A 22638-nucleotide genomic window follows, 5' to 3' on the forward strand; every position below is an offset into this window, starting at 1 on the left:
TGATGCTTCCTGCTCCTCCCCCTTCTCTCTCTCTCCTCTCTCTAAAATGAATAAATAAAATCTTTTAAAAAAAATGAAAAATGGCCTGACCTGTGGTGGCGCAGTGGATAAAGCGTCGACCTGGAATGCTGAGGTTGCCGGTTCGAAACCTGCACTTGTCTGGTCAAAGCACATATGGGAGTTGATGCTTCCTGCTCCTCCCCCCTTTCTCTCTCTCTCTCTCTCTCTCCTCTCTAAAATGAATAAATTAAAAAAAATAAAAAATAAAAAAATAAAGTGAAGCAACTATTGAATATATACTTCTCGCACCCCCAACCCCCACCCTTTAAAATCAATAAATAAAATCTTAAAAAAAAGAAAAGAAAAATGCTTGACCTGTGGTGGCGCAGTGGGTAAAGCGGTTGACCTGGAATGCTGAGGTCGCCGGTTCAAAACCCCAGGCTTGCCTGGTCAAGGCACATATGGGAGTTGATGCTTTCTGCTCCTCCTCCTCCTCTCTCTCTCTCTGTCTCCTCTCTCTAAAATGAATAAATAAAATCTAAAAAACAAACAAACCTGCTACATTAAAAAAAAATCCCTGTTTAAAAAAAGAAATGAAAAGATAGGTCAGGGATGGATTTGAACACCAGCTGACATCATTTTCTACATGATATTAGATCAGGGAGAGCTGTTGAAGATTCTCCAGAAGGGGAAGGGTGAGCAATAGAACTGGAAATCTGCCTGGCAGGCAGTGGCACAGTGGATAGAGCGTCGGACCGGAATGCAGAGGACCCAGGTTCAAGACCCCAAGGTCGCCAGCTTGAGTGCGGGCTCATCTGGTTTGAGCAAAAGCTCACCAGCTTGGACCCAAGGTCGCTGGCTCAAGCAAGGGGTTAGTTACTTGGTCTGCTGAGGGCCCATGGTCAAGGCACCTATGAGAAAGCAATCAATGAACAACTAAGGTCTCGCAACGAAAAACTGATGATTGATGCTTCTCATCTCTCTCTGTTTCTGTCTGTCTGTCCCTGTCTATCCCTCTCTCTGGCTCTCTCTGTCCCTGTAAAAAAAAAAAAAAAAGAACTGGAAATTCTCTGTCATGTCTAATGAGCTAAGACTGACTTTGCAGAGCTTACTGCAAAGACACAGTGTTATTAGCCTCCATCATTGACTTTCAACCAGAGGCATTTTTAGGTCCCTTAGGATCATTTGGCAATGTTTAGAGGCACTTTTGGTTGTCACAACGGGGGGGGGGGGGGTACTAAAATCCAGTACTTAGATGCTAAGGATGCCGTTTAACACAGGACTGCTCCTAGAACAAAAAATCATCAGGCCCCAAAACATTAATGATGCCCAGATTAAGGAACCCTTTCCTAGATTAAGGGTGGGGGTGCCTGCACTTCCTCACAAAATGCTAGTGGTGCAGACCGGCTGGGCTTTGGGAATTAGGCAACTTGACAGTTTCCCTCTCCAGCCTCAGAAGGCTTCCTGCATGCTGAGGTGTCCACAGTGAATACCGGGAGGATGGAACCTGGAGAATGGCAATGTCTTATGATTGCTGCAGTTAGGAGAGACCGATGGAGTGGACTTCTCTCCATTCTCCCTTTAACTGACCAGGATCCCTGGCAGATCCAGGCCTCTGCAACTGAGTTTAGAGATGGCGTCTTTCTTTGAGTTTGGGGCTGAGTGACAGTGCCTGAGGGCCTTCACATGCCCCCCCAATATTAAACATTCTGGAAAAGGAACAAGTAGGGGTACTTGCAACATCCAGAGCTAAAGCTCCAACAGGATGCCCTGACCTTTTAGGTGAGGGGTGGGAGCCCCCACCTCTACAGGGCCTCCCCTACCGCCCAGGGCAGTCCCATCCCCCTCTACGGACACAGGCGTGAATGAGCTGTTAGTCTTAACACAGGCTAGGCTGGGGTGAGGTGGGGGGCAGGCCATTGAATGGGGATCAGAAATATGTCCCCTTTCTGATCCTTTTACCGGGAAAGTAGGTGATTTATACAACCTCTTAGGTTTGGCGAGGCGGGGTCCAGGATGAACCTGATTGAAGAGTGAAGGAAATCACCGGGAGCTTTGACACAGGGACGTGAATCAAGACCAAGGCCCTGGAGGCTCTCTCCCCACCCACAAAGTAGGAAGTAGGAGGGGCCTCATGGTGGGGTGGGACAGCTGAGAACTGACACCAGGTTTTTTTTACCCCCCTCTCCAAGGTACTGTTGGTGGAAGGGGTCTGAAACCCAGATTGCTTTCCTGGGGAGCCATAGAATCTAGGACCCACTCCCTGGAGCTGGAGGTGGGGAATGTCCTCTAGGAGCATTGGTGACACCAATTGTAATAAGGCCTCCCTTCCTCTAGCTCTTGGGGTGTGGAAGATCAGAGAGGGATTGGAGGGGGAGAAACTCAGGTCCAAGACTAAATAAATAAGTTTAACCCTTTGGATTCCTGAGAAGTGGTCCTTGTCTAAAGCCCCTTTTAGGGATAAGAAGCTGTTGTTGCTCTGTTCTTTTCTCTCTCTCTTTTCTTAAAAAAAAAAAAAAAATATTTTATTGATTTCAGCTAGAGAGTAAGGAGGAGAGAGAGAGACAGACAGAAATATCAATCTGTGCCTGTATGTGCCATGACTGGGGATCGAACCAACAGCAACCCCTGCCACTTTTGGATGATGCTCTTACCAACTGGGCTATCCAGCCAGGATGCTGTGTTCTTTTCTAGGGAGAAGGAGATGAGGGTGGAAAGGAGTGTGCCTAGTGTTCCTAAATGTTCTGGCCCTGAGGGGTGGTGGAGAGGAATTGGGATTTGGGAAAATGATGGAACTGTACTGAGAGCCTTTTGAGTAGCTGTCCAGGGAGCCTTTAACTTTCCATCTAAGCCAGGAGGAAACCCCATAGATTAGCCTGAGATGACACCCCCCTAATTCAGTCCCCTCAAAAAGAGATGCCAAGAGGAAGAATCACAGGCAGAGAGAGGAAGAATCTCGGAGGTTGAAAGACAGGCAAGGAGAGGCTCCGCCTCCAGTCTCTCCAGAACCTCCCAGCTTGACAGCAGTCTGGGTGGGGTCGGGCTGCTGGCCGTGACTGTGACTCAGGTTTCTGTGGGCAGCCAAAGGCAGCCGGCAGGGAGGAGCCCAGACCCACAGACAGGCCAGCCAACTGTAGCTTTCACCTCAGCTGTCCTCTCTCCTGGGAATGCAGGATGCTCTTCTCTGGCTGTGCTAGCCTCTAGGGACTAGCTGACCCCTGCTCTCCCTGCTCCCCACCCCCATGTTTCTTCGCAGAACCCTCAACCCTTGGCCCTTTCCCCCAGGCACTGACACAGGAGGGAGAGTGAAGGGGTACTGCCTCTAAGGAGGGCCCAGAATGTCTGTGTGACAGGGAGCAGGGTATAATAAAGACTTACCCTGCACCCTGAGAGAGAGACTGAGGAATCCCGGGCACTAGCTTTCAGCCTAAGCAGTCTGAGCCCCCCAGTCTTCCCCAACCTCGTTGGCTCAGGTCTGGACAGGCTGCTTGGCATGGTGAAGGCTAGGGGCTAGAATGCAGCTGCTGCAGACCTAAGCCAGCGGGCCTAAATGAGGAGAGGGTTCTCAGCTAGTCCAGCCTTGCCCCTCGGAATTGACCAGCCTGGGAGGATTGCTGGAGCTGAAACCAAAGAGCTCTGGTCAGGGACTGTAGGACTTCCCCTTGGTGATGAGTGAGGGTGTGGCCAGCATATTCCCCTATTCCCCTGGTGTTTCTAGGGCCTGTGTTTTGGGCTTTGTTTTTAGAGAGTGGCTAGAAGAAAGAAATACACATTTACTTTGTGCCCAAGTGCTCTGCATACACTGCTCACCAGTCTTCACAACTGAGAGATCTCCAGCAATTTGCCTCAAGTGGCAAAACTGGGATTGTAACCCAGGACTGACTTCCACCAACACTGGTGATCTCTCCTGGAAGCCAGGCAATGTAGTTGTTCTAGGGGAGGAAGTGACCTGAACTTTATCTAATACACTGGATGATATTCTGTCTTGAGGTCAAAGGCGGTAGGATGCAGATGCTGGCTGTGTTTAGGGTTTTGGGACAGAGGGCAACTTGAAGAGAAAACCACTAGCAAAATGCTTGACCCATAGTAGTGTTGCAGGAAAGCCACCGAACAGAGTACAGACACTCAAATAACTTTATAAGAGGAAAAGAGAATTTATTAATAAGCCGGTAGAGCACACGGGGCTAGTGACTCCAAAGACATGTGCTGCCCGAAATTAGATTTCTTATATCTTATATACCCTTTACAGCAGTGGTCCCCAACCTTTTTTGGGCCACAGACTAGTTTAATGTCAGAAAATATTTTCACGGACTGGTCTTTAGGGTGGGACAAATAAATGTATCACGTGACAGAGACTAGCGTCAAGAGTGAGTCTTAGACAGATATAACAGAGGGAATCTGGTCATTTAAAAAAAATAAAACATCATTCAGACTTAAATATAAATAAAACGGAAATAATGTAAGTTATTTATTCTTTCTCTGTGGACTGGTACCAAATGGCCCATGGACCGGTACTGTTCCGCGGCCTGGGGGTTAGGGACCACTGCTTTACAGAACACAAGTTTCACATTAAGTACTCGTGATCCTTTGTCTAGGTACACACGTCAATCACATGATTTCAGGATGCGAGGAGGTTTAAGTGATGTCAGAGAATAAGCATTGGAAATCGCCCATTAAGGTCTTAAAACTTTTAAGAAAAGGGGAGAGGAAGGGGCTATTTAGATCTCCCTTCCCCCCTGCATTCCTCATTGCTTCTCTTCCTCCTCAGTGAATGGGGGGGGGGGGGGGCGTCTGATTTCTCCTTCCTTCTTTCTTTCAAACTTTCTAGTACAAAAACCTTTCCAGTAGCAAAATAATAGCCCTTCCCAAGGAGAAAGGCAATCTGTAACTTCACTGACCATTTTTAGCTGGTGTTGCCTAGCCCTCATTGTAAATCACACACAAGTATAAAAATCATATTTACAAAATTATTTGGCCAACACTTTACCTCTTTTGCTTACTTTGCTATCTATGCCACAGGCATTCCAACGCAGGGAATGAAGTAGATTACATACAGTCCCAAAAGTGTCCTTTACAAAATCTCTCTGAATACTTGGCCTAACAACATAAAATGTCCTTGAAGCTTCTTGGTGGTGGTGGTGGTGGGGGGGGGGGCAGCGGGGCTTCCTTCCTTAGTAGGAAGTCACTAAGTATTTTTGAAGTGAAGAAGCCAGATTTGCTTCTAGGGTCTTCTAGGTCTAAACTGCACTGCAGCAACAGCGCAAAAGCTAGTTAGGAAGACTTCCTGGAAGAGGGTCCTTCTGAGACCAAACACGACGAGAGGAATTTGCGGAGTTTATCTGAGCGCAGGCTGAAGTGTGGGGTAGTGTGGATGATACAGGATTACCGTAAAGTGCGGACGCCACCTAGTGGTCAGAATGCAGCCTAGTAGACGAAGACAGGCTCTGCAAGGCACTCTGGGAATTATAGTCCATCTGAGCTAAGGGGCGGTGCTGCCAGCTGGACTGTTGGGTATTGTAGTCCGACGTTTATCAGGGAGCTGGGGGGGGGGGGGGGGGGATTACCCTTGTCGGCAAGACCACGAGTTCCGTGGTGCCCCGCGTCAGGCCGCGCAGGCGCGTTGAGTCTGTACCGGTCCGTTCGGAAGGCTGAGGGGCCACGGCTGGATTAAACCGTGTCAGAAAGGGTCGCCGAGTAGGCCTGTACCAAGGCGCGGTGAGGCGGCTGGCACCATGTCGAGGCAGGCGAACCGTGGCACCGAGAGCAAGAAAATGGTAACTCGGAACGTGTGACTTCGGCGGGCGGGCAGAGTGGAGGCGTTCAGGGGAAGGGCCCGGCGCGGGGCGCAATTGGGAAAAGACTCCCTTTGAGCTTCGAGAGGGGTGTGGTTCTGCAGGAGGAAGGGGAGTTGCTTGGAGGGTTGAGAGGGGAGGGCCACTCTGGGGGCGTCCCGGGCCGGAGGCTGGTTGGAGGGCCGCTGGAGTAGCTCAGAGACCCTTCCCCAAGGCCTGAATGCAGCAGCCCTGTGCCAGGCGGACAACAACGACGGTAATCACCACCTATTGCTCTTTGCGTTAGGCACTGGGCCAACCACTTTCCCTCTATGATTTCATTTAATTTGCAAGATAATCCTCTCAAGTGGATGATATTATCGCCATTTTACCTCTCGAAGAGGTTACATAATTTGCCCATATTTACAGCTAGGAAGAATTAGGATTTGAACCCGTTTCTCTAACTCAAAAGCTAATGCCTCCGACTATTAGGTGATACTGCCTCTCATAGTTGCCTTAGCATTGTAAGAGATGCTCAGATAACTGGTCTGGCCGGAAAGGAACTTTCTGTTCGGTGGAGTAAGAAGAGGTGGGCCAGAGGAGCCGAGAAGTGCCCCTCTGGCAGGGGGAGGTTCCCTTCTTGTGCTGGGTGGAGTGGGACACTGTCCAGTCCCATACTGGCTAGTGGATCTGTATCTGGATGGGGTCTGGGCCCGGGAAGTACGATAGATGACATTTTCCTCCAAACTAAAGGGACTTCCCCGTAAGTGTTCCATTTCTTTGGCATATTCTTATTTCCTCCAGAATCTCCTGTGTTATCTTTGTTTTCCAGTTTAAAAACCGAATATGCAAGGTTGCATGCTGAGCAGATCAGAAGGCCTTTTGCTGACAGGTAGCCTTAGAAAGGATGATTAAACTTCCCTCACACCTTTGCATCTTACACTGGGAGCAGCCGCCAAGAACATGCTGCAGGAGGCCCTGTTCCTCCTGAGTAGTACTTAGGGTTTCTCTCTCAGACCTCTTTGGAGAAGCTGGCAAACCTGTCATGGATCTTCTCCCCCGGAATATTCAGTAGGAAAACCTACACCCAGACATGTACAGTACTTATATTTTGGGGAGATTTGTGGGCCCCCTGAAAATACTCCATGGATTACAGGTTAAGAATTCCTGTTTTGGAGGAAATACCAAGAGTTTAAACAAAGAAGAGAAAAGAGAGCATTTTGCTAGGAAACTGTCATGTAGGTGAAAAAGCATGGACATTGGTTAGAATTCTGTCTTTCTAAGTCAGTCCTCTGTTTCCTTATCTATAAATTGGGGACAATAATGCCCACCTATGATTAAATGAGGTTTCAAGGTAAAATGCATTGGGCATGGTAAATGTTTCCTCTCTAAGATCTGAGCACATATGAGAGGTTTTCCTGCTTAGTTTTTCATAATTTGCTGTTATTTTTGTACAGTTTCTTTCATTTTTCCTTTTTTTTTTTTTTTTTTTTTTTTTTTTTTACAGAGACAGAGAGAGCGCCAGCCAGACAGGGATAGACAGATAGGAACAGAGAAATGAGAAGCATCAATCATTAGTTTTTCGTTGCTCGTTGCAACACCTTAGTTGTTCATTGATTGCTTTCTCATATGTGCCTTGACCGTGGGCCTTCAGCAGACTGAGTAACCCCTTGCTCAAGCCAGCGACCTTGGGGCCAGGCTGGTGAGCTTTGTTTAAACCAGATGAGCCCGCACTCAAGCTGGCAACCTCGGGGTCTCAAACCTGGGTCCTCCGCATCCCAGTCTGATGCTCTATCCACTGCGCCACCGCCTGGTCAGGCAAGCCCAGGGTTTTGAACCAGCAACCTCAGCATTCCAGGTCGACTCTTTACCCACTGCGCCACCACAGGTCAGGCCTACATTTTCTTCTACCTGAAATCAATATTGAAATCTTTAATACCACTTTAGTAGGAACCTGCAGTTTCTACCCCTAACCCCAGTATTCACTCAGCTTTGTTGAAGTGAGAGAATTATGGAGAGGCAACAGTACACTCCTGCCTCAAAACTTTTGCAACTACTATATTGCTGCTTGGAATTTCCTTCCCCCAGATCGTCACTTTGTGTACACTTAGGTATCACCTCCTCAGAGAGGCCTTTCCTGATCACATTAGTTCTTTATTCTTTTACTCTATCTGTTTCTCTTCATTGCACTATTTCATTTTAAATATTTCATTATAAATTCTGTATTTACTTATAGTTTTTTGTCTCCCCCATGAGAATGTAAACTCCACAAGAGTAGGAATTTTTGTTCATTGCTCCAGTCTCCACACTTAGAATGATGCTTAACGTAGGCAGTCTATATTTATTTATCAGGGGCAGAGAGAGAGTCAGAGAGAGGGATAGTCAGGGACAGACAGACAGGAACGGAGAGAGATGAGAAGCATCAATCATCAGTTTTTTGTTGCGACACCTTAGTTATTCATTGATTGCTTTCTCATATGTGCCTTGACCGCGGGCCTTCAGCAGACCGAGAAACCCCTTGCTCAAGCCAGCGACCTTGAGTCCAAGCTGGTGAGCTTTTTGCTCAAGCCAGATGAGCCCACGCTCAAGCTGGCGACCTCGGGGTCTCGAACCTGGGTCCTTGGCATCCCAGTCCAACGCTCTATCCACTGCGCCACTGCCTGGTCAGGCGGCAGTCTATATTTATTGAATGATTGGCATGAAGGTTTGGTGTGACTTCTCATTCAGTTTCAACTGGTACCTACATGAGGCTTGTCACAGGATCCTCTGTGTAGCCACCTGGTCTTCACATGCTCCTCTCCTCTCTTCTCTGCTTGGGGAGTCCCCACCTCTAGCAGTTCTCTTGCTAATAGCAGTCTTCTAATTGCTGTGTTCCCACTTAAGCCTTCCAAGACTTAAAGGGTTAATATGCCCAAATACTAGATCTCTGCTTTTAGTCCGTGCAAACAGAAACAGCCCATTTGTCTAGTAAACTTTTCTTGAGTCCCAACTATATGCAGAACTCTGTGCTAGGTGTTATGGGAAACGCAGAGATGAAGTCCTAGCCCCTAACTTGAGAAGCTCATACTATGTGAGTGTCGGAAAAATGCCAACACAGGGCTATAGTACTGTCTGAGATTGAGTCTTGACTTCACTTTCTACTTGCTGTGTGACCTTGGGCAAGTTTATTCATTCTCCTAAGCATCCGTTTCACCAGCTTTAACATAAATTATATTTAAAGGTTTTTTAAAATTTATTGATTTGGGGCATGGGAGAGAAGGAGCAAGGAACATTCACATGTGCTCTCACCAGGCAAGCCCAGGGTTTCGAACCAGCGACCTCAGCGTTCCAGATCAACACTTTATCCACTGCACCACCACAGGTCAGGCAACGTAAGTTTTGAAAGGTAATAATAGTATCTATATCATAGGGTTGTTTTGAAGATTAATTGCAGTAGATAATGCATGCAAAGCGAGCAAGCAATGTGACACTGCACCCAAAAACACAGTTGATACTCAGTAAATGTCAGCTAGCAGTTTTATTAGTATAGACGGTTGCCTTCGAGTGTCTGTACAGTGTTTGGTTCCTTGATCTCATGGACAAGCAGGCCTGTCCTTTGTGTTGTGTTACGAGTAACCCAACCCCAGCTGCTTTATTCTCCAGAGCTCAGGTGAATTACTGCTTCATAGCAGCACTCAGAATCTCTGTGACAGGACCGGAGAGTAAGGGAGGCATGGACTCAGTCCCATCACAGACCTTCCTTCTCCAGCTGCTGGGGGCAGTCATACTAGATTACTTGTGTTGAAAACAATAGCAAGTGACTCTTGGAGCATTAGCTCCAAAAATCAGCCCCTGTAAGGAGAATTGATGTTTTTGGGGGAGGGATACTAACTAAAAAGCCTTGTGAAAATCATCGAGTGCAGTAGCTCACCCGAGTGTAGAGGTTGGCTTAGGTTCTGCTCAGGTTGTGCCTGAAGTACTTAGAGGAGTATTGGAGGAGGACTTGGAGGAGGACTTGGAGATCATACTGGCTATGCCAGTGTGAAACCACTCCTATGGTTTCTTGGTCTGCAAAGCATATTTAATTCCATTATCTCCTTAGCACCTCCCAATCACCCATTATTGTCATGACAGATTCTACTGTTACTGGTTTGTTTTTGTTTTGTTTTGTTTTGTTTTTTACAGAGACAAAGAGTCAGAGGGAGGGATAGATAGGAACAGACAGACAGGAACGGAGAGATGAGAAACATCAATCATCAGTTTTTCGTTGCAACACCTTAGTTCAGCAGTTCTCAACCTGTGGGTTGCGACCCTGGTGGGGGTTGAACTACCAAAACACAGGGGTCGCCTAAAGCCATCGGAAAATACATATTTCGGATGGCTTTAGCCACTGAGAAGCCACGCTACCGTCTGCAGCAGCGCTATTCAGCTTGAACGCACACCGTTATGGACGTGCGTTCCAAACTGAATGCCTGCGGTCATGCGCAGACGTGATTGCATCATCCGTCCAGGGCCTAAGGGGCGGGGGAGGCGGGGGGAATGCTCCACAGTTCATAGCAGCACGGCTGCTCATCCATAGCAGCGCATTACGTGTGTCCGGCACTTGCTGACATCATCAGTGGGCGGATGCAGCAAGTGCCGGAGGACAGAAGCCTAGGAGGTGGAGAGGCAATGAGAATACTTAATGCATATCAGGTATTTACATTCCGAATCAGAACTGTAGCAAAATTACAGTTATGAAGAAGCCACCAAAATTATTTTTTGGTTTGGGGTCACTGCAACATGAGGAACTGTATTGCGGGGTCACGGCATTAGAAAGGTTGAGAACCACTGCCTTAGTTGTTCATTGATTGCTTTCTCATATGTGCCTTGATCATGGGCCTTCAGCAGACCGAGTAACCCCTTGCTCAAGCCAGCGACCTTGGGTCCAAGCTGACGAGCCCTGCTCAAACCAGATGAGCCCCGCACTCAAGCTGGCGACCTTGGGGTCTCGAACCTGGGTCCTCTGCATCCCAGTCTGACGCTCTATCCACTGTGCCACCGCCTGACCAGACCTGTTACTGTTTTTGTGTGAGGAAATTTAGGTTTAACAGAATGAAGTAACTGACCAAAAGTCTTACATCTACTAAGTGGCAAGCTCAGACCCAAAAGTAGGTCCTCTGACTACAAACCCAGTATTCTTACTTATTTACTTACTTACTTATTTTAGAGGCAGGGAGAGAAAGAGACAGGAATACTAAGCCATTCCTTTATGTGCCCTGACCAGGGATCGAACCAATATTCTTTTTTTGTTTGTTTGTTTTGTTTTTTGTATTTTTCTGAAGCCGGAAACGGGGAGGCAGTCAGACAGACTCCCGCATGCGCCCGACCGGGATCCACCCGGCACGCCCACCAGGGGGCGATGCTCTGCCCATCTGGGGCATCTCTCTGTTGCAACCAGAGCCATTCCAGCGCCTGAGGCAGAGGCCACAGAGCCATCCTCAGTGCCTGGGCCAATTTTGCTCCAATGGAGCCTTGGCTGCAGGAGGGGAAGAGAGAGACAGAGAGGAAGGAGAGGGGGAAGGGTGGAGAAGCAGATGGGCGCTTCTCCTGTGTGCCCTGGCCGGGAATCAAACCCGGGACTCCTGCACGCCAGGCCGATGCTCTACCACTGAGCCAACCGGCCAGGGCCCAAACCAATATTCCTTATATTCCTTATTGGTTGTTACAAAGTTCTTTATATTGATTCAAGATCTCCCTCTTTTAACCTAGTTCAGGATGCTCTCTGGCACCACTCCCCAGAGAACCAGTTTAAGATTAAATAATACCTACTTGAGTTCATACTCTTCCCTGGGTGCTTTGCAAACTTCTCGTTGGAATCTCACAGTAACCCTGAAGGGCATACAATTGTGTCGTTATTGAACAGATGGGAAAAACTGAAATTCAGAGAGATTAAGCAATGGATTAGGGTCACATTACTTTTTATAGGCCAGTGCACAACTATAAGAACACTGAGTCTCGGCCCTAGCTGGGCAGCTCAGGTAGTTAGAGCGTCGTCAGTCGACGAATTTGTGAATGAGTGAAACAAATTGACATTTCTCTATCTCTCTCAAATCAATAAAAATTAAAAAAACAACACTGAGTCTTAGTTACTTAACCTGTCACCTGTAAAATAGGGATAAGTAATGTTTGCTCTGCTAACCTCATATGGTTATTAAGAGAATCAGTGAGAAACTGAAAACATTCTGAAATTTTTAAGTGTTAATAATGACCATTATCATTAAACATAGTTAAAGCAATCAGAAAGTAGATGTGTTGCAGAAGAGATTCAGATTTCTGTTGGGAGGGAGAATGTGGTGCTTATGTTCAGTGAAGAAATTGGACTGGTTGAAAGAGCTGAGCTTTAAGGTCCCATGGAACCTTTTGTTATAAGGGTCACAGGACTGGAAACCCAGGTCTTCAGACTGCAACCTTCTCTTTACTCCTCTGACTTCTCTTCAGTTTTCTTTGTTCACTCCTCTCTGATCACACTGGTCTCCTAGCTGTTTCTCAGACATGGCAAGCATAGTCCTACCTCAGGGCCTTTACACTTGCTTCCTAGAATTTTTTCACCCACATATTATCTTCGTGGCTTATCCTTAAGTCCTTCAGTTCTTTTATAAGTATCACCTTAACCCTTTGAGTAGTGAATTTTTGTCATGCTCACTGACCCCCAGGAGTGAATTTTTTTTCAAAAAATGAAATTAGTTCCAGTTACAGTTTTATTAACTTAAAATCGTGTTTGTTTGAGAACCAATTTATGAAAACAACATACATTTGCCTTTTTTAAATGTTGCCTTACCCATGAACGATCGTACTCTTGATGGTCAGGAGGCACAAACACATACATGAACATTTGTACTAAAAGGGTTAATGAGGCCTTCTCTGACTACCCTATTTTTTATTTTTTTACTTTTTTGTGACAGAGACAGAGAGAGGGACAGATAGGGACAGACAGACAGGAAGGGAGAGATGAGAAGCATCACTTATTCATTGCAGCATCTTAGTTGTTAATTGATTGCTTTCTCATATGTGCCTTGATGGGGGGCTACAGCAGAGTGAGTGACCTCTTGCTCAAGCCACGACCTTGGGCTCAAGCCAGTGACCATGGGGTCATGTCTATGATCCCACACTCAAGCCAGCAACCTTGCACTCAAGCTGGTAAACCTGTGCTCAAGCCTGATGAGCTCACACTCAAGCTGGCAACCTTGGGACCTTGAACCTAGGTCCTCTGTATTCCAGTCCTATGCTCTATTCACTGCGCCACTGCCTGGTCAGGCCTGACTACCCTATTTATAATTGACACACACTCCAACATAAATACCCCCCAATCTCCTTTATGCTTAGTTTCCTCCGCAGCACTTACCACTATTTGGCAAACCATGTATTTTACTTATTCAGTTCATTATCTGTCTCCCTTCAATTATATAGTCCCTGATACATAGTAAACATTGAGTGATTTTTTCTGTACCACAGCCCAATTCCTATTTTTAAAGCATGAGGCCTGACCAGGTGGCGGCGCAGTGAATAGAGCATCGGACTGGGATGCAGAGGACCCAGGTTCGAGACCCTGAGGTCACCAGCTTGAGCGCGGGCTCATCTGGTTTGAGCAAAAGCCCACCAGCTTGAACCCAAGGTCACTGCCTCGAGCAAGGGGTTACTCGACCTGCTGAAGGCCCGTAGTCAAGGCACGTTTGAGAAGGCAATCAATGAACAACTAAGGTGTTGCAACGCGCAATGAAAAACTAATGATGCTTCTCATCTCTCTCCGTTCCTGTCTATCTGTCCCTGTCTATCCCTCTCTCTGACTCACTCGCTGTCTCTGTAATAAATAAATAAATAAATAAAAATTAAAGCATGAGGACCTTTCATTTATATATTTATGTTGCACACTGTTCCAAATAGGCTTGGGTCACAACTGAAGATGGAGACAGACTTGCAAATTAGAGGGTGTGGAGAGCCTGGGTCAGGAATCCTGTTCCCAGATCCCAGCCATATTGATTCTGTGACCATGGACTGATCTGTCTAGGAACTTGATTTTTCTTATTAGTAAAAATTGGGGGTGGCCCTGGCCGTTGGCTCAGCGATAGAGCGTCGGCCTGGCGTGCGGGGGACCCGCTTTCGATTCCCGGCCAGGGCACATAGGAGAAGCGCCCATTTGCTTCTCCATCCCCCCCCCCCCTTACTCTCTGTCTTTCTCTTCCCCTCCCGCAGCCAAGGCTCCATTGGAGCAAAGATGGCCCGGGTGCTGGGGATGGCTCCTTGGCCTCTGCCCCAGGCGTGCCGGGTGGATCCCGGTCGGGCGCATGCGGGTCTGTCTGACTGTCTCTCCCCGTTTCCAGCTTCAGAAAAAAAAAAAAAAAAAATTGGGGGCTGCTGCATTTACGTATAAGGAGCTTGATAATATGATATGCTTGTTACTTGGCATCATGGTGGGCTGAGGCTCTGGGCACTTTTATCCAAAGGATCATTAATAATGGAAGGAAAGCTCTCCTGACTTAATGCAGTGATGCCAGTTCTTTGCACTGGTTACTGCTGGATTGTCTCCATCCATTCATGCCCAAGACATTCTAGTGCCAAAACTTAACTTCGCTAAAATCATTCTCCTTAATTTCCGTATTTGGTAAATGGTCTCTCAGATACACCCTGATCTGACTGTTTTAGTTGTATTCTAAAGAGCTTCCTGACTCTGAAACTGATTCTCTTTGACTTCTTAGTACAGCTAAATGTTTTTTTTTTGGGGGGGGTTATTAGTATTGCAGTTGTGGGGAACAGTGTATGGAATGAACATTGGCTTAGAAACTCTTGGTTTTTGTCCCCCCAAATTACTTTTATCAATAATTAGCTGTTCGTCCTTGGGCAAATTATTGATTGATTAATTTTAGAAAGAGAGAAATATCAGTCTGGTTTGATCCTCCAGGGGTATCAAACCAGCAACCTCTTTGCATCGGGATGAAGCTCTTAACCAACCAAGATATCCAGCCAGGACTGTCCTTAGGCAGATTACTTAACCACTCTGAGTCTGTTTTCTCATCTCTAAACTGGGATTAATTTCTGCCCGTTCTGCTTTAACAGCGTTATTGTGGGGTGGAAAATAAGGTGATGAAAAATAGTATGCAATATGTAAGCAAATGGCATCACATTATTATTATTATTTTAATTTTTTTTTTAAAGGCTTTTTTTTTTTAATTTTTTATTTATTTATTTATTTTTACAGAGGCAGAGATAGACAGGGACAGACAGACAGGAACGGAGAGAGATGAGAAGCATCAATCATCAGTTTCTCGTTGCGCGTTGCGACTTCTTAGTTGTTCATTGATTGCTTTCTCATATGTGCCTTGACCGCGGGCCTTCAGCAGACCGAGTAACCCCCTGCTGGAGCCAGCGACCTTGGGTCCAAGCTGGTGAGCTCTTTGCTCAAGCCATATGAGCCCGCGCTCAAGCTGGCTACCTCGGGGTCTCGAACCTGGGTCCTTCCGCATCCCAGTCCGACGCTCTATCCACTGTGCCACCACCTGGTCAGGCTATTATTTTAATTTTTAATTTATCGAATTTTAGAGAGAGGAAGGGAGAAGACAGGAGACAGAAACTGTTCCTGTATATGCCCTGACCAGGGATTGAACTGGCCACCTTTGTACCGGGCTGATACTCTAACCAGCCGAGCTTTCCAGCCAGGGCACATTATTATTCTTGTAGTGAGCTCACCACCAGGCCATGGGGGTGAGTTGAGGAGCATTGAGTCCTGAGAGCCTGGGTCTTAACATTACTTGGACTTTCTTCCCTAGAACACTTTAAGACAAACAGGTGCTCTGCTCCAATTTTGACAAGCTTCCCTTTAAAAGGGAGTGGTTGAGTGGTAGTCTTGATTTCTTTAACCTAATTTCTGGGTGAATCCGCTGGTCGAAACATACTGTTAACATATTTCTCATTTTGTTTAACTCTGATAATGCCTTTCCCACAACTGCTGCTTTTATTCTGTCTTTCATTAGTCTTGGTTTTGCCATTCTTATTACCTTCCACATGTCTCTGTTTCTTGGTAGGAAGGTGACAGAATTCTTCTCGTTCTGTTTCTTTTCTTAATTTTTCTGTTCCTTTGAGAGAGAAAGAGAGAGAGACAAAGGGGAGTGGGGGGAGGAGAGAAGCATTAACTTGCCATTCTACTTAATTGTTCCATTTAGTTGTGTACTCAGTGGTGGTGTACTCAGTTTCTCGTAAGTGCCCTGACCAGGGATGCTTAGATGCCAACCCATGACCTTGGCACACCAGGATGATGCTATATCCACTGAGCAACCTGGCCAGGGCCAGTGACAGGATTCTTAAGTTGAGAAAGAGTTTCTATGATTTTAACTGTGATCATAATAGCAACCAGTCCAGGTCAGTATTCCTTTCTGATTACCCCCTTTCCTGGAAACGTTCTAGCTGTTTGTCAAAAGAAACCTTCTTTTTTTCCCATGGTGATGAATTAGAAGGGGGGGGTTGTCATCCACAATGTAGATTTCATCTAGGACTTCCTTCCTTCCCCCCAGAGAGGGCCTTGGGTCCTCTGCTGCTCCTGGGTGGGGCCTTGGGAGTGCAGTTTAACTTTAGGCCAGGACACTGCAGATGTTCTAAGGCACAAGGAAACCATTGGTCAACCTGCTGACCCGCAGAGGGTGATTTGTAAATGTCTGCTGTGGGTCTTTCACAGGATCTAGTGAACGACTGCTGCTCCCACACCAGACTAGTGACTGGAGCTCAGCTGCAGTGGGGTTCTGGGTTGGCAGATGCCTACCTGGTGTGTTGGATGTGTGACTGCTCAGTGCGTGAGACACCTTTTGTTAGTTTGTTTTTAATTATTTCCAGTCTGACCTGTGGTGGCACAGTGGATAAAGCATTGACCTAGAATGCTGAGGTCGCTGATTCAAAACCTTGGGCTTGCCTGGTCAGGGCACATATGGGAGTTGATGGTTCCTGCTCCTCCTCTCTTCTCTCTCCTCTCTAAAGAATGAATAAGTAATTTTTTTCCATTGACTTGAGCGAGAGAGAAGGGCAAAGAGAGAGAAAAGCATCAACTTGATCCACTTAGTTGTTCCATTTAGTCGTGTATTCATTGATTGCTTCTGGTATGTGCCCTGACTGGAGATTGAACCCATGACCTTGGCAAGCCGGGGTGATGCTCTGTCTACTGAGCAACTCAGCTAAGGCTCGTGAAGTGCCTTTTACAGCCTATTTTGCAGTGGGTCTGTCTGCAGCCCTGCCACATTGACCCAGGAGAGCAAATTCCTTGACTACTCCACAGGGGGTGATGCTCTTTCCCTCCAGACACAGGTGACCTTCCCTTGAATCCTGACATTGCATTGAGGCCTATTCAGACTCTCACCAAACTTTCTCTTTTGTGCGTCTTGGTCCTGACTGCCTTTTGAATCTCTTTTAGAGCTCTGAGCTCTTCACCCTGACCTATGGGGCTCTGGTCACCCAACTGTGCAAGGACTATGAAAATGATGAAGATGTGAATAAACAGCTAGACAAAATGTGAGTGAGCTCCTCTGTGGGAGCAGCAAGAATGGGGCTCCCGAGTCCGTGAACCAGCATGGTCCATTAGGGCCAGCAGGGTTTTCTCTCTCTTTTTTTTTTATTTTTTATTTTTATTTTTGTATTTTTCCAAAGCTGGAAACGGGGATAGACAGTCAGACAGACTCCCGCATGCGCCTGACCGGGATCCACCCGGCACGCCCACCAGGGGGCAATGCTTCCTCTGGGGCGTCGCTCTGTCGCGACCAGAGCCACTCTAGCGCCTGGGACAGAGGCCAAGGAGCCATCTCCAGCGCCCGGGCCATCTTTGCTCCAATGGAGCCTCGCTGCAGGAGGGGAAGAGAGAGACAGAGAGGAAGGAGGGGGGGTGGAGAAGCAGATGGGCGCTTCTCCTGTGTGCCCTGGCCGGGAATCGAACCCAGGACTTCTGCACGCCAGGCTGACGCTCTACCACTGAGCCAATCGGCCAGGGCGGTTTTCTCTCTCTTAACCAACATTTGATTTCCACTGAGCTCATTAATTGGGATGTTTGAAATTATCTCTGTTTTCTTTTACTACCAATAGTCTTATGTACAAATACAAGAAATTCAGATCCTGTAATATATTCGGTTCTTTCATTTCCTTTCCAGGGGCTATAACATTGGCGTTCGACTGATTGAAGATTTCTTGGCACGGTCAAATGTGGGGAGGTGCCATGACTTTCGGGAAACAGCGGATGTCATCGCCAAGGTCATTATCCCGGGCCCGTTGGCCATGCCGAAGGATTGTCTTTGGGAGGCACAGCTTACCATTCTTTCCCTTAGAGAGGCCCTTACTATTCCAGAAGTCTAGTTAGGCAGCTTGTTTGGGCCAGAGAAGCCTTCCTGGTGGTTTGGGAATAGCACAGATTATGAAGAAGGGAGTGGTGGTTGGGATCACCACTGTGGATTAAAGCCCCACTGAAACCAAAGCCAGATCTCTACTGGGAAGATGTGGCAGAGTGCATGGCAGTTAGAGGACAGATACGCCTGGCTTCAAAGTCTGGCTCCAGTGCTTACTAGTTCTTAGGTAACTTACTTTTAACCTCTTTAATTACCAGTTACCTCATCTTTAAAGTGAAGAAAATAAGAGCTTCCTCACAGGGTTGTTGTAAGGAGTAAATGAAAAAACGAACATGAGCATTCAGGTAAAATGAACGCACTTAATGTAGTGTGCGTATAGTGAATACTTTAGTGTTACATAATACAGGGTTAATAACAAATGATAAAACTCCTATGGCTTTATCGTGTCAGTTACCTACACTGTTGGCTCTTTCCGTTGTCAGCACATTGGCCTTGCCCAAATCCAAGAGAGCTGACAGTGGAGAATTGTGAGGCTTTGGAATTAGGAGGGTACATAGAGGGAAGGATGTTTTCAGAGTAGCTCTGCCCCAGTGACCTTTATTTCCATCAAGAAAAAGGCTCAGGCCCTGGCCGGTTGGCTCAGTGGTAGAGCGTCGGCCTGTCGTGCAGGAGTCCCGGGTTCGATTCCCGGCCAGGGCACACAGGAGAGGCGCCCATTTGCTTCTCCACCCCTCCCCCTCTCCTTCCTCTCTGTTTCTCTCTTCCCCTCCTGCAGCCAATGGCCCGGGCGCAGGGGATGGCTCTGTGGCCTCTGCCTCAGGCTCTAGAGTGGCTCTGGTCACAACAGAGCGACACCCCAGATAGGCAGAGCATTGCCCCCTGGTGGGCGTGCCGGGTGGATCCTGGTCGGGTGCGTGCGGGAGTCTGTCTGACTGCCTCCCCGTTTCTGGCTTCGGAAAAATACAAAAAAAAAAAAAAAAGGAAAAGAAAAGAAAAAGGCTCAGACAAAAGAAGGGCTTAGGTGGCACAGATAGGACAGGGGTGAATGGGGCCTATCTGCACTCAGATGCTGGTTGAGGGCAGGCTCCCCACTCAGAATAGCAGTGTTCCTGCCGAGCAGTGCAGGGGACAGCACGTTGTTGCCTGAGTGTATGATGCCTTGAAAGAGGAGTGTGGAATTGTGCACAGATGCCTTTTCTGTTTGTTTGGGGTTTTGCCCTGAGTACTTAAAGCCTCAGTGTCTTGCAGAGGCACAGTTTTGTTCCTGAGCCACTTAGTTCCCATTTGCCAGCCTGTCGCCATCTCTGTCATACAGCCCGACTGCTCTTCCCATGGTGCTCTTGTGTGTCCCCTGACAGGTGGCATTCAAGATGTACTTGGGCATCACTCCAAGCATCACCAATTGGAGCCCAGCTGGTGACGAATTCTCCCTCATTTTGGAAAATAACCCCTTGGTGGACTTTGTGGAACTTCCTGATAACCACTCATCCCTTATTTATTCCAATCTCTTGTGTGGGGTGTTGCGGGGAGCCTTGGAGATGGTGAGTACAGCTCTTTTCCCTCTGGGACACCTGGAATATAGCAGGGGCTTGATAAATGTTTGCATGAACAAGAGAGAAAGAAGAAAGGCCTCACCTAGCATTTGCTGCCTGAGACAGTGGTGCTGCTGAGCATAGGATGAAGCTGGACAGACTGGGAGACGGTGCTGTCAGCTCCCAGAACATCCATTCCCAGCTTGGCTTATTTGGTGACAGTCTCATTTGGGTGTGTTCTTTGCTAAGTCTCTCCTTAGGGGCTGGGGCCACTACCTTCTACAAAGGAACATTGGAATTGACAGTCCTGTCCTGTGGGAAGCCAGTCCCCTTTTTTTGGCTATGTGGATGAGCCAGTTATAATCCTATTCCCAGTGGTTTCCCAGAGACTGTTGCCAAGTAGCCACCCCTTCATTTTCCCACTGTCCCCAGATCCAGATGGCTGTGGAGGCCAGGTTTGTCCAGGACACCCTGAAAGGAGACGGTGTGACAGAGATCCGGATGAGGTTCATCAGGCGGATTGAGGACAACCTCCCAGCTGGAGAAGAGTGACTCCCCCGGACTTCGGGGTAGCTAGCAGGAGCGCTGGCTGGAATCAGAAAGCCTCAGTGCTCCCTCTGCCCTCTGGAACTCAGTGACTCTTTAACACGGATGTTATATATTCTTCTAACCCTGTTTCCATTCTCCATTCAAGTAAAGAGCAGACTGTGATATAGTCCAGGCACCGCACAAGCGTGTGCATTCAGGAGGAAATCCTTTGCTCCCCTTCCCTTCAAAGGGGCCGAATGTATTCACCCTTGGTTGGACTAGAAAGAGCTCAACCATTTTACACTCGTTTGAATTTTCCAAAGCAAAACTCACTTTGTCCCCATTAAGAAGCAAGCCTGGCACATCTATCCCTGGGCCCTCAGAAAGCCATTGGCACATGGCTGAAGGAGACCCAAGGCCGTGGGGCAGGGAGGAGAGATGGGGAGGGGTGGGCTGCAGTTGCTGGCTGGGGTGTGACATACCCCGGTGCTCGCCGGGAAGGGGAGCCAGTCGTGCTGGAAGCACTGACTTCTGGGCAGCCACCCAGGTCTCACTCCTCCCCGCTGTTCGGAGGCAGCATCTCCTCTTTTTAGAGGTTCATCCTTTTTTCTTACAAATTCTTCAATAAAGACACATTCTTGAGTGAAGTCCCAATCCTGTCCTGTTTTCTTTCTGCTCAGCCCCAGGGAATTTTGTTACAGTGGGGCAAGGAGACCAGCTAAGTCCCTGGGCCCTGCCTTGATTTTACCTGGTCCAGGACGGGCTTCCCAGAGACCAGAGAGCCTGGGAGACCCGGGAGCAAACCAGGCCCCTTCAGAGTCATTTTTGGGTCTACTCTTTAGTAAAATCTAGAGCAGACCATTATCCCAGGCATACCTAAAATGGAGTACCCTGGGCTCTTGTCCACCAAGTCAGGGGATTTGGCTTAGAGAGACCATGTACACCCTGGTGTTGGCTACCATTTATTGCATACTTAGCATTTGTCAGACTGTACTGACCACTTTGTATGCATTAACTAATTCACAATAATGCTGTTTTTAGAGGGAGGCCACAGGTTGCCTAAGGTCATACAGCTGGTAAGAGGAGAAGCTAGGGTTCAGAGCCCCAGCCAGACTCCAAAGCCCATGTTCTTGACAATGGCTGGCGAGTGCTGTGGGGAGGAGGGCAGGCCTGTGGCTTCCTCACCTAGCCCTACAGAGCTAATGGGGGGGGGGGGTTCAGGCCTTGTTTGGTAGCTATTTTCTTGGGGTCCAGATACTCAGATCACTGGGGGAGGGGAGTAAGTGGGGGCCAAGGTTGTAGACAGGCCTGAGACAAGCAACAATGTCGCACTGTGCTTGAAGAGTGTCGGCTGTCTAGGTAAGGACCAGAGCTCTGGGACACTCAGGAGAGTCAGTGAGTTAAGGGCATGACTGCTGGGGCCCAGATCCAGAAAGCGTGTGCTGTGCGGACCCTGCCAAGAAAAGTGAGCTGCACCACCCTTCCCTTCGGGGGGGCCCTCGCCCTTCCTCTCCTCCCGGTACCACAGCCTACTTTCCAGCAGCCGTTTGTATGGCGTGAGGTTTTGGATATTTCCTTTCCCAGAGTTAATTTTGGGCAACGTTACAGGGTCGGCAAGCTGTGGAAACAAAGCCCCTTAGTGACTCTCCCAGTTACAGCCCTACAGCTGTGTGATGTGTGCGCAGGGGCTCGGGAAGAGAAAGGGCTGAGGACTATGGAACTGTTCGGAGCATCACCTCATCTTTTCCAAATAAGCCAAACACACAAGTCCCAGCAGCTTAACTATAGGTACCCCCACTGCAGAATGAGTTATCGTAGATTACATATGACAGAGGCCGAGACCCTTACCCTGGGCTGGGCCAGTCCCCATTCTCCTTGATGAACTGGCATGCCCTCCCAGCAAGATGGGCAGGTGTGCCTGGCCATATGGGAGGGGTTGACTAAGAAAGTTTCCCAAAGAGCCTGGGTTGCTGTGGAGTTCTGGGGCTGGAGGGATCCATGCTGGTGGCCTTGGGGTTTAATGCTGGCTGGGCAGAACTCTAGGGAAAGGCCTTGTTTTTCAGCCTTTGGCCACCAGGGGTCCCCAGATGACTACTGTACTGTCCAAGAGAGTGACAATTGGACCTCTGGCTTTCAGAATTTGCTAGAAAGTGCACCTGATGGAGCAAATCTCAGAGGCTAGTCAGGGTCAGAAAGTGCCCCCTTCCTCCAGTCATGCCCACAAGACCTGAATGCAAAGCTCAGATGGTGGCCAGGCTGAGGGCTTGGCTACTAAACCTAGGACGTTGGAAAGAAGACATTGGCTGAGAAGTCTATGGCTCCCATACACACCCCAAACTCTCATGCTGACCTGTTGAGTTGTACAAGCTAGATCCAAGCCCTCCCCTAGCCCTCACCCCCTTAGAGGAGACGAGAGCACCAGCCTGGCTGTCCTGATGTACGAGTCCTATTCCTGCCCCAGACTCACCAGTGACATTT

At 48.0% G+C, this 22638-nt stretch overlaps 1 protein-coding gene and 1 non-coding gene across 2 annotated transcripts; both read left to right on the forward strand.

Annotated features, from left to right (window-relative positions):
* Nucleotides 1–5599: 5599 nt before the first annotated feature.
* TRAPPC3 (trafficking protein particle complex subunit 3) lies at nt 5600–20814 on the forward strand. The gene is made up of 5 exons (XM_066269654.1): nt 5600–5774; nt 17182–17279; nt 17909–18008; nt 19459–19641; nt 20065–20814. The coding sequence occupies exons 1-5, from the start codon at nt 5733–5735 to the stop codon at nt 20182–20184; spliced, it is 543 nt and encodes a 180-aa protein (XP_066125751.1). The 5' UTR covers nt 5600–5732; the 3' UTR covers nt 20185–20814.
* TRNAD-GUC (transfer RNA aspartic acid (anticodon GUC)) lies at nt 18724–18799 on the forward strand. Its single transcript has one exon. It is a non-coding gene; the product is annotated as a tRNA-Asp (tRNA).
* Nucleotides 20815–22638: the final 1824 nt, after the last annotated feature.

Source organism: Saccopteryx bilineata, chromosome 3 (genome assembly GCF_036850765.1).
Source record: "Saccopteryx bilineata isolate mSacBil1 chromosome 3, mSacBil1_pri_phased_curated, whole genome shotgun sequence".
Lineage (NCBI taxonomy): Eukaryota > Metazoa > Chordata > Mammalia > Chiroptera > Emballonuridae > Saccopteryx > Saccopteryx bilineata.

What these genes read in the sequence shown, in the direction of transcription:
- TRAPPC3 (XM_066269654.1), top strand. Translation starts at nt 5,733, where the DNA reads ATGTCGAGGCAGGCGAACCGTGGCACCGAGAGCAAGAAAATG. An exon ending in GCACCGAGAGCAAGAAAATG is followed by an intron (nt 5,775 to 17,181) that starts GTAACTCGGAAC and finishes AATCTCTTTTAG; the next exon opens with AGCTCTGAGCTCTTCACCCT. An exon ending in CAGCGGATGTCATCGCCAAG is followed by an intron (nt 18,009 to 19,458) that starts GTCATTATCCCG and finishes GTCCCCTGACAG; the next exon opens with GTGGCATTCAAGATGTACTT.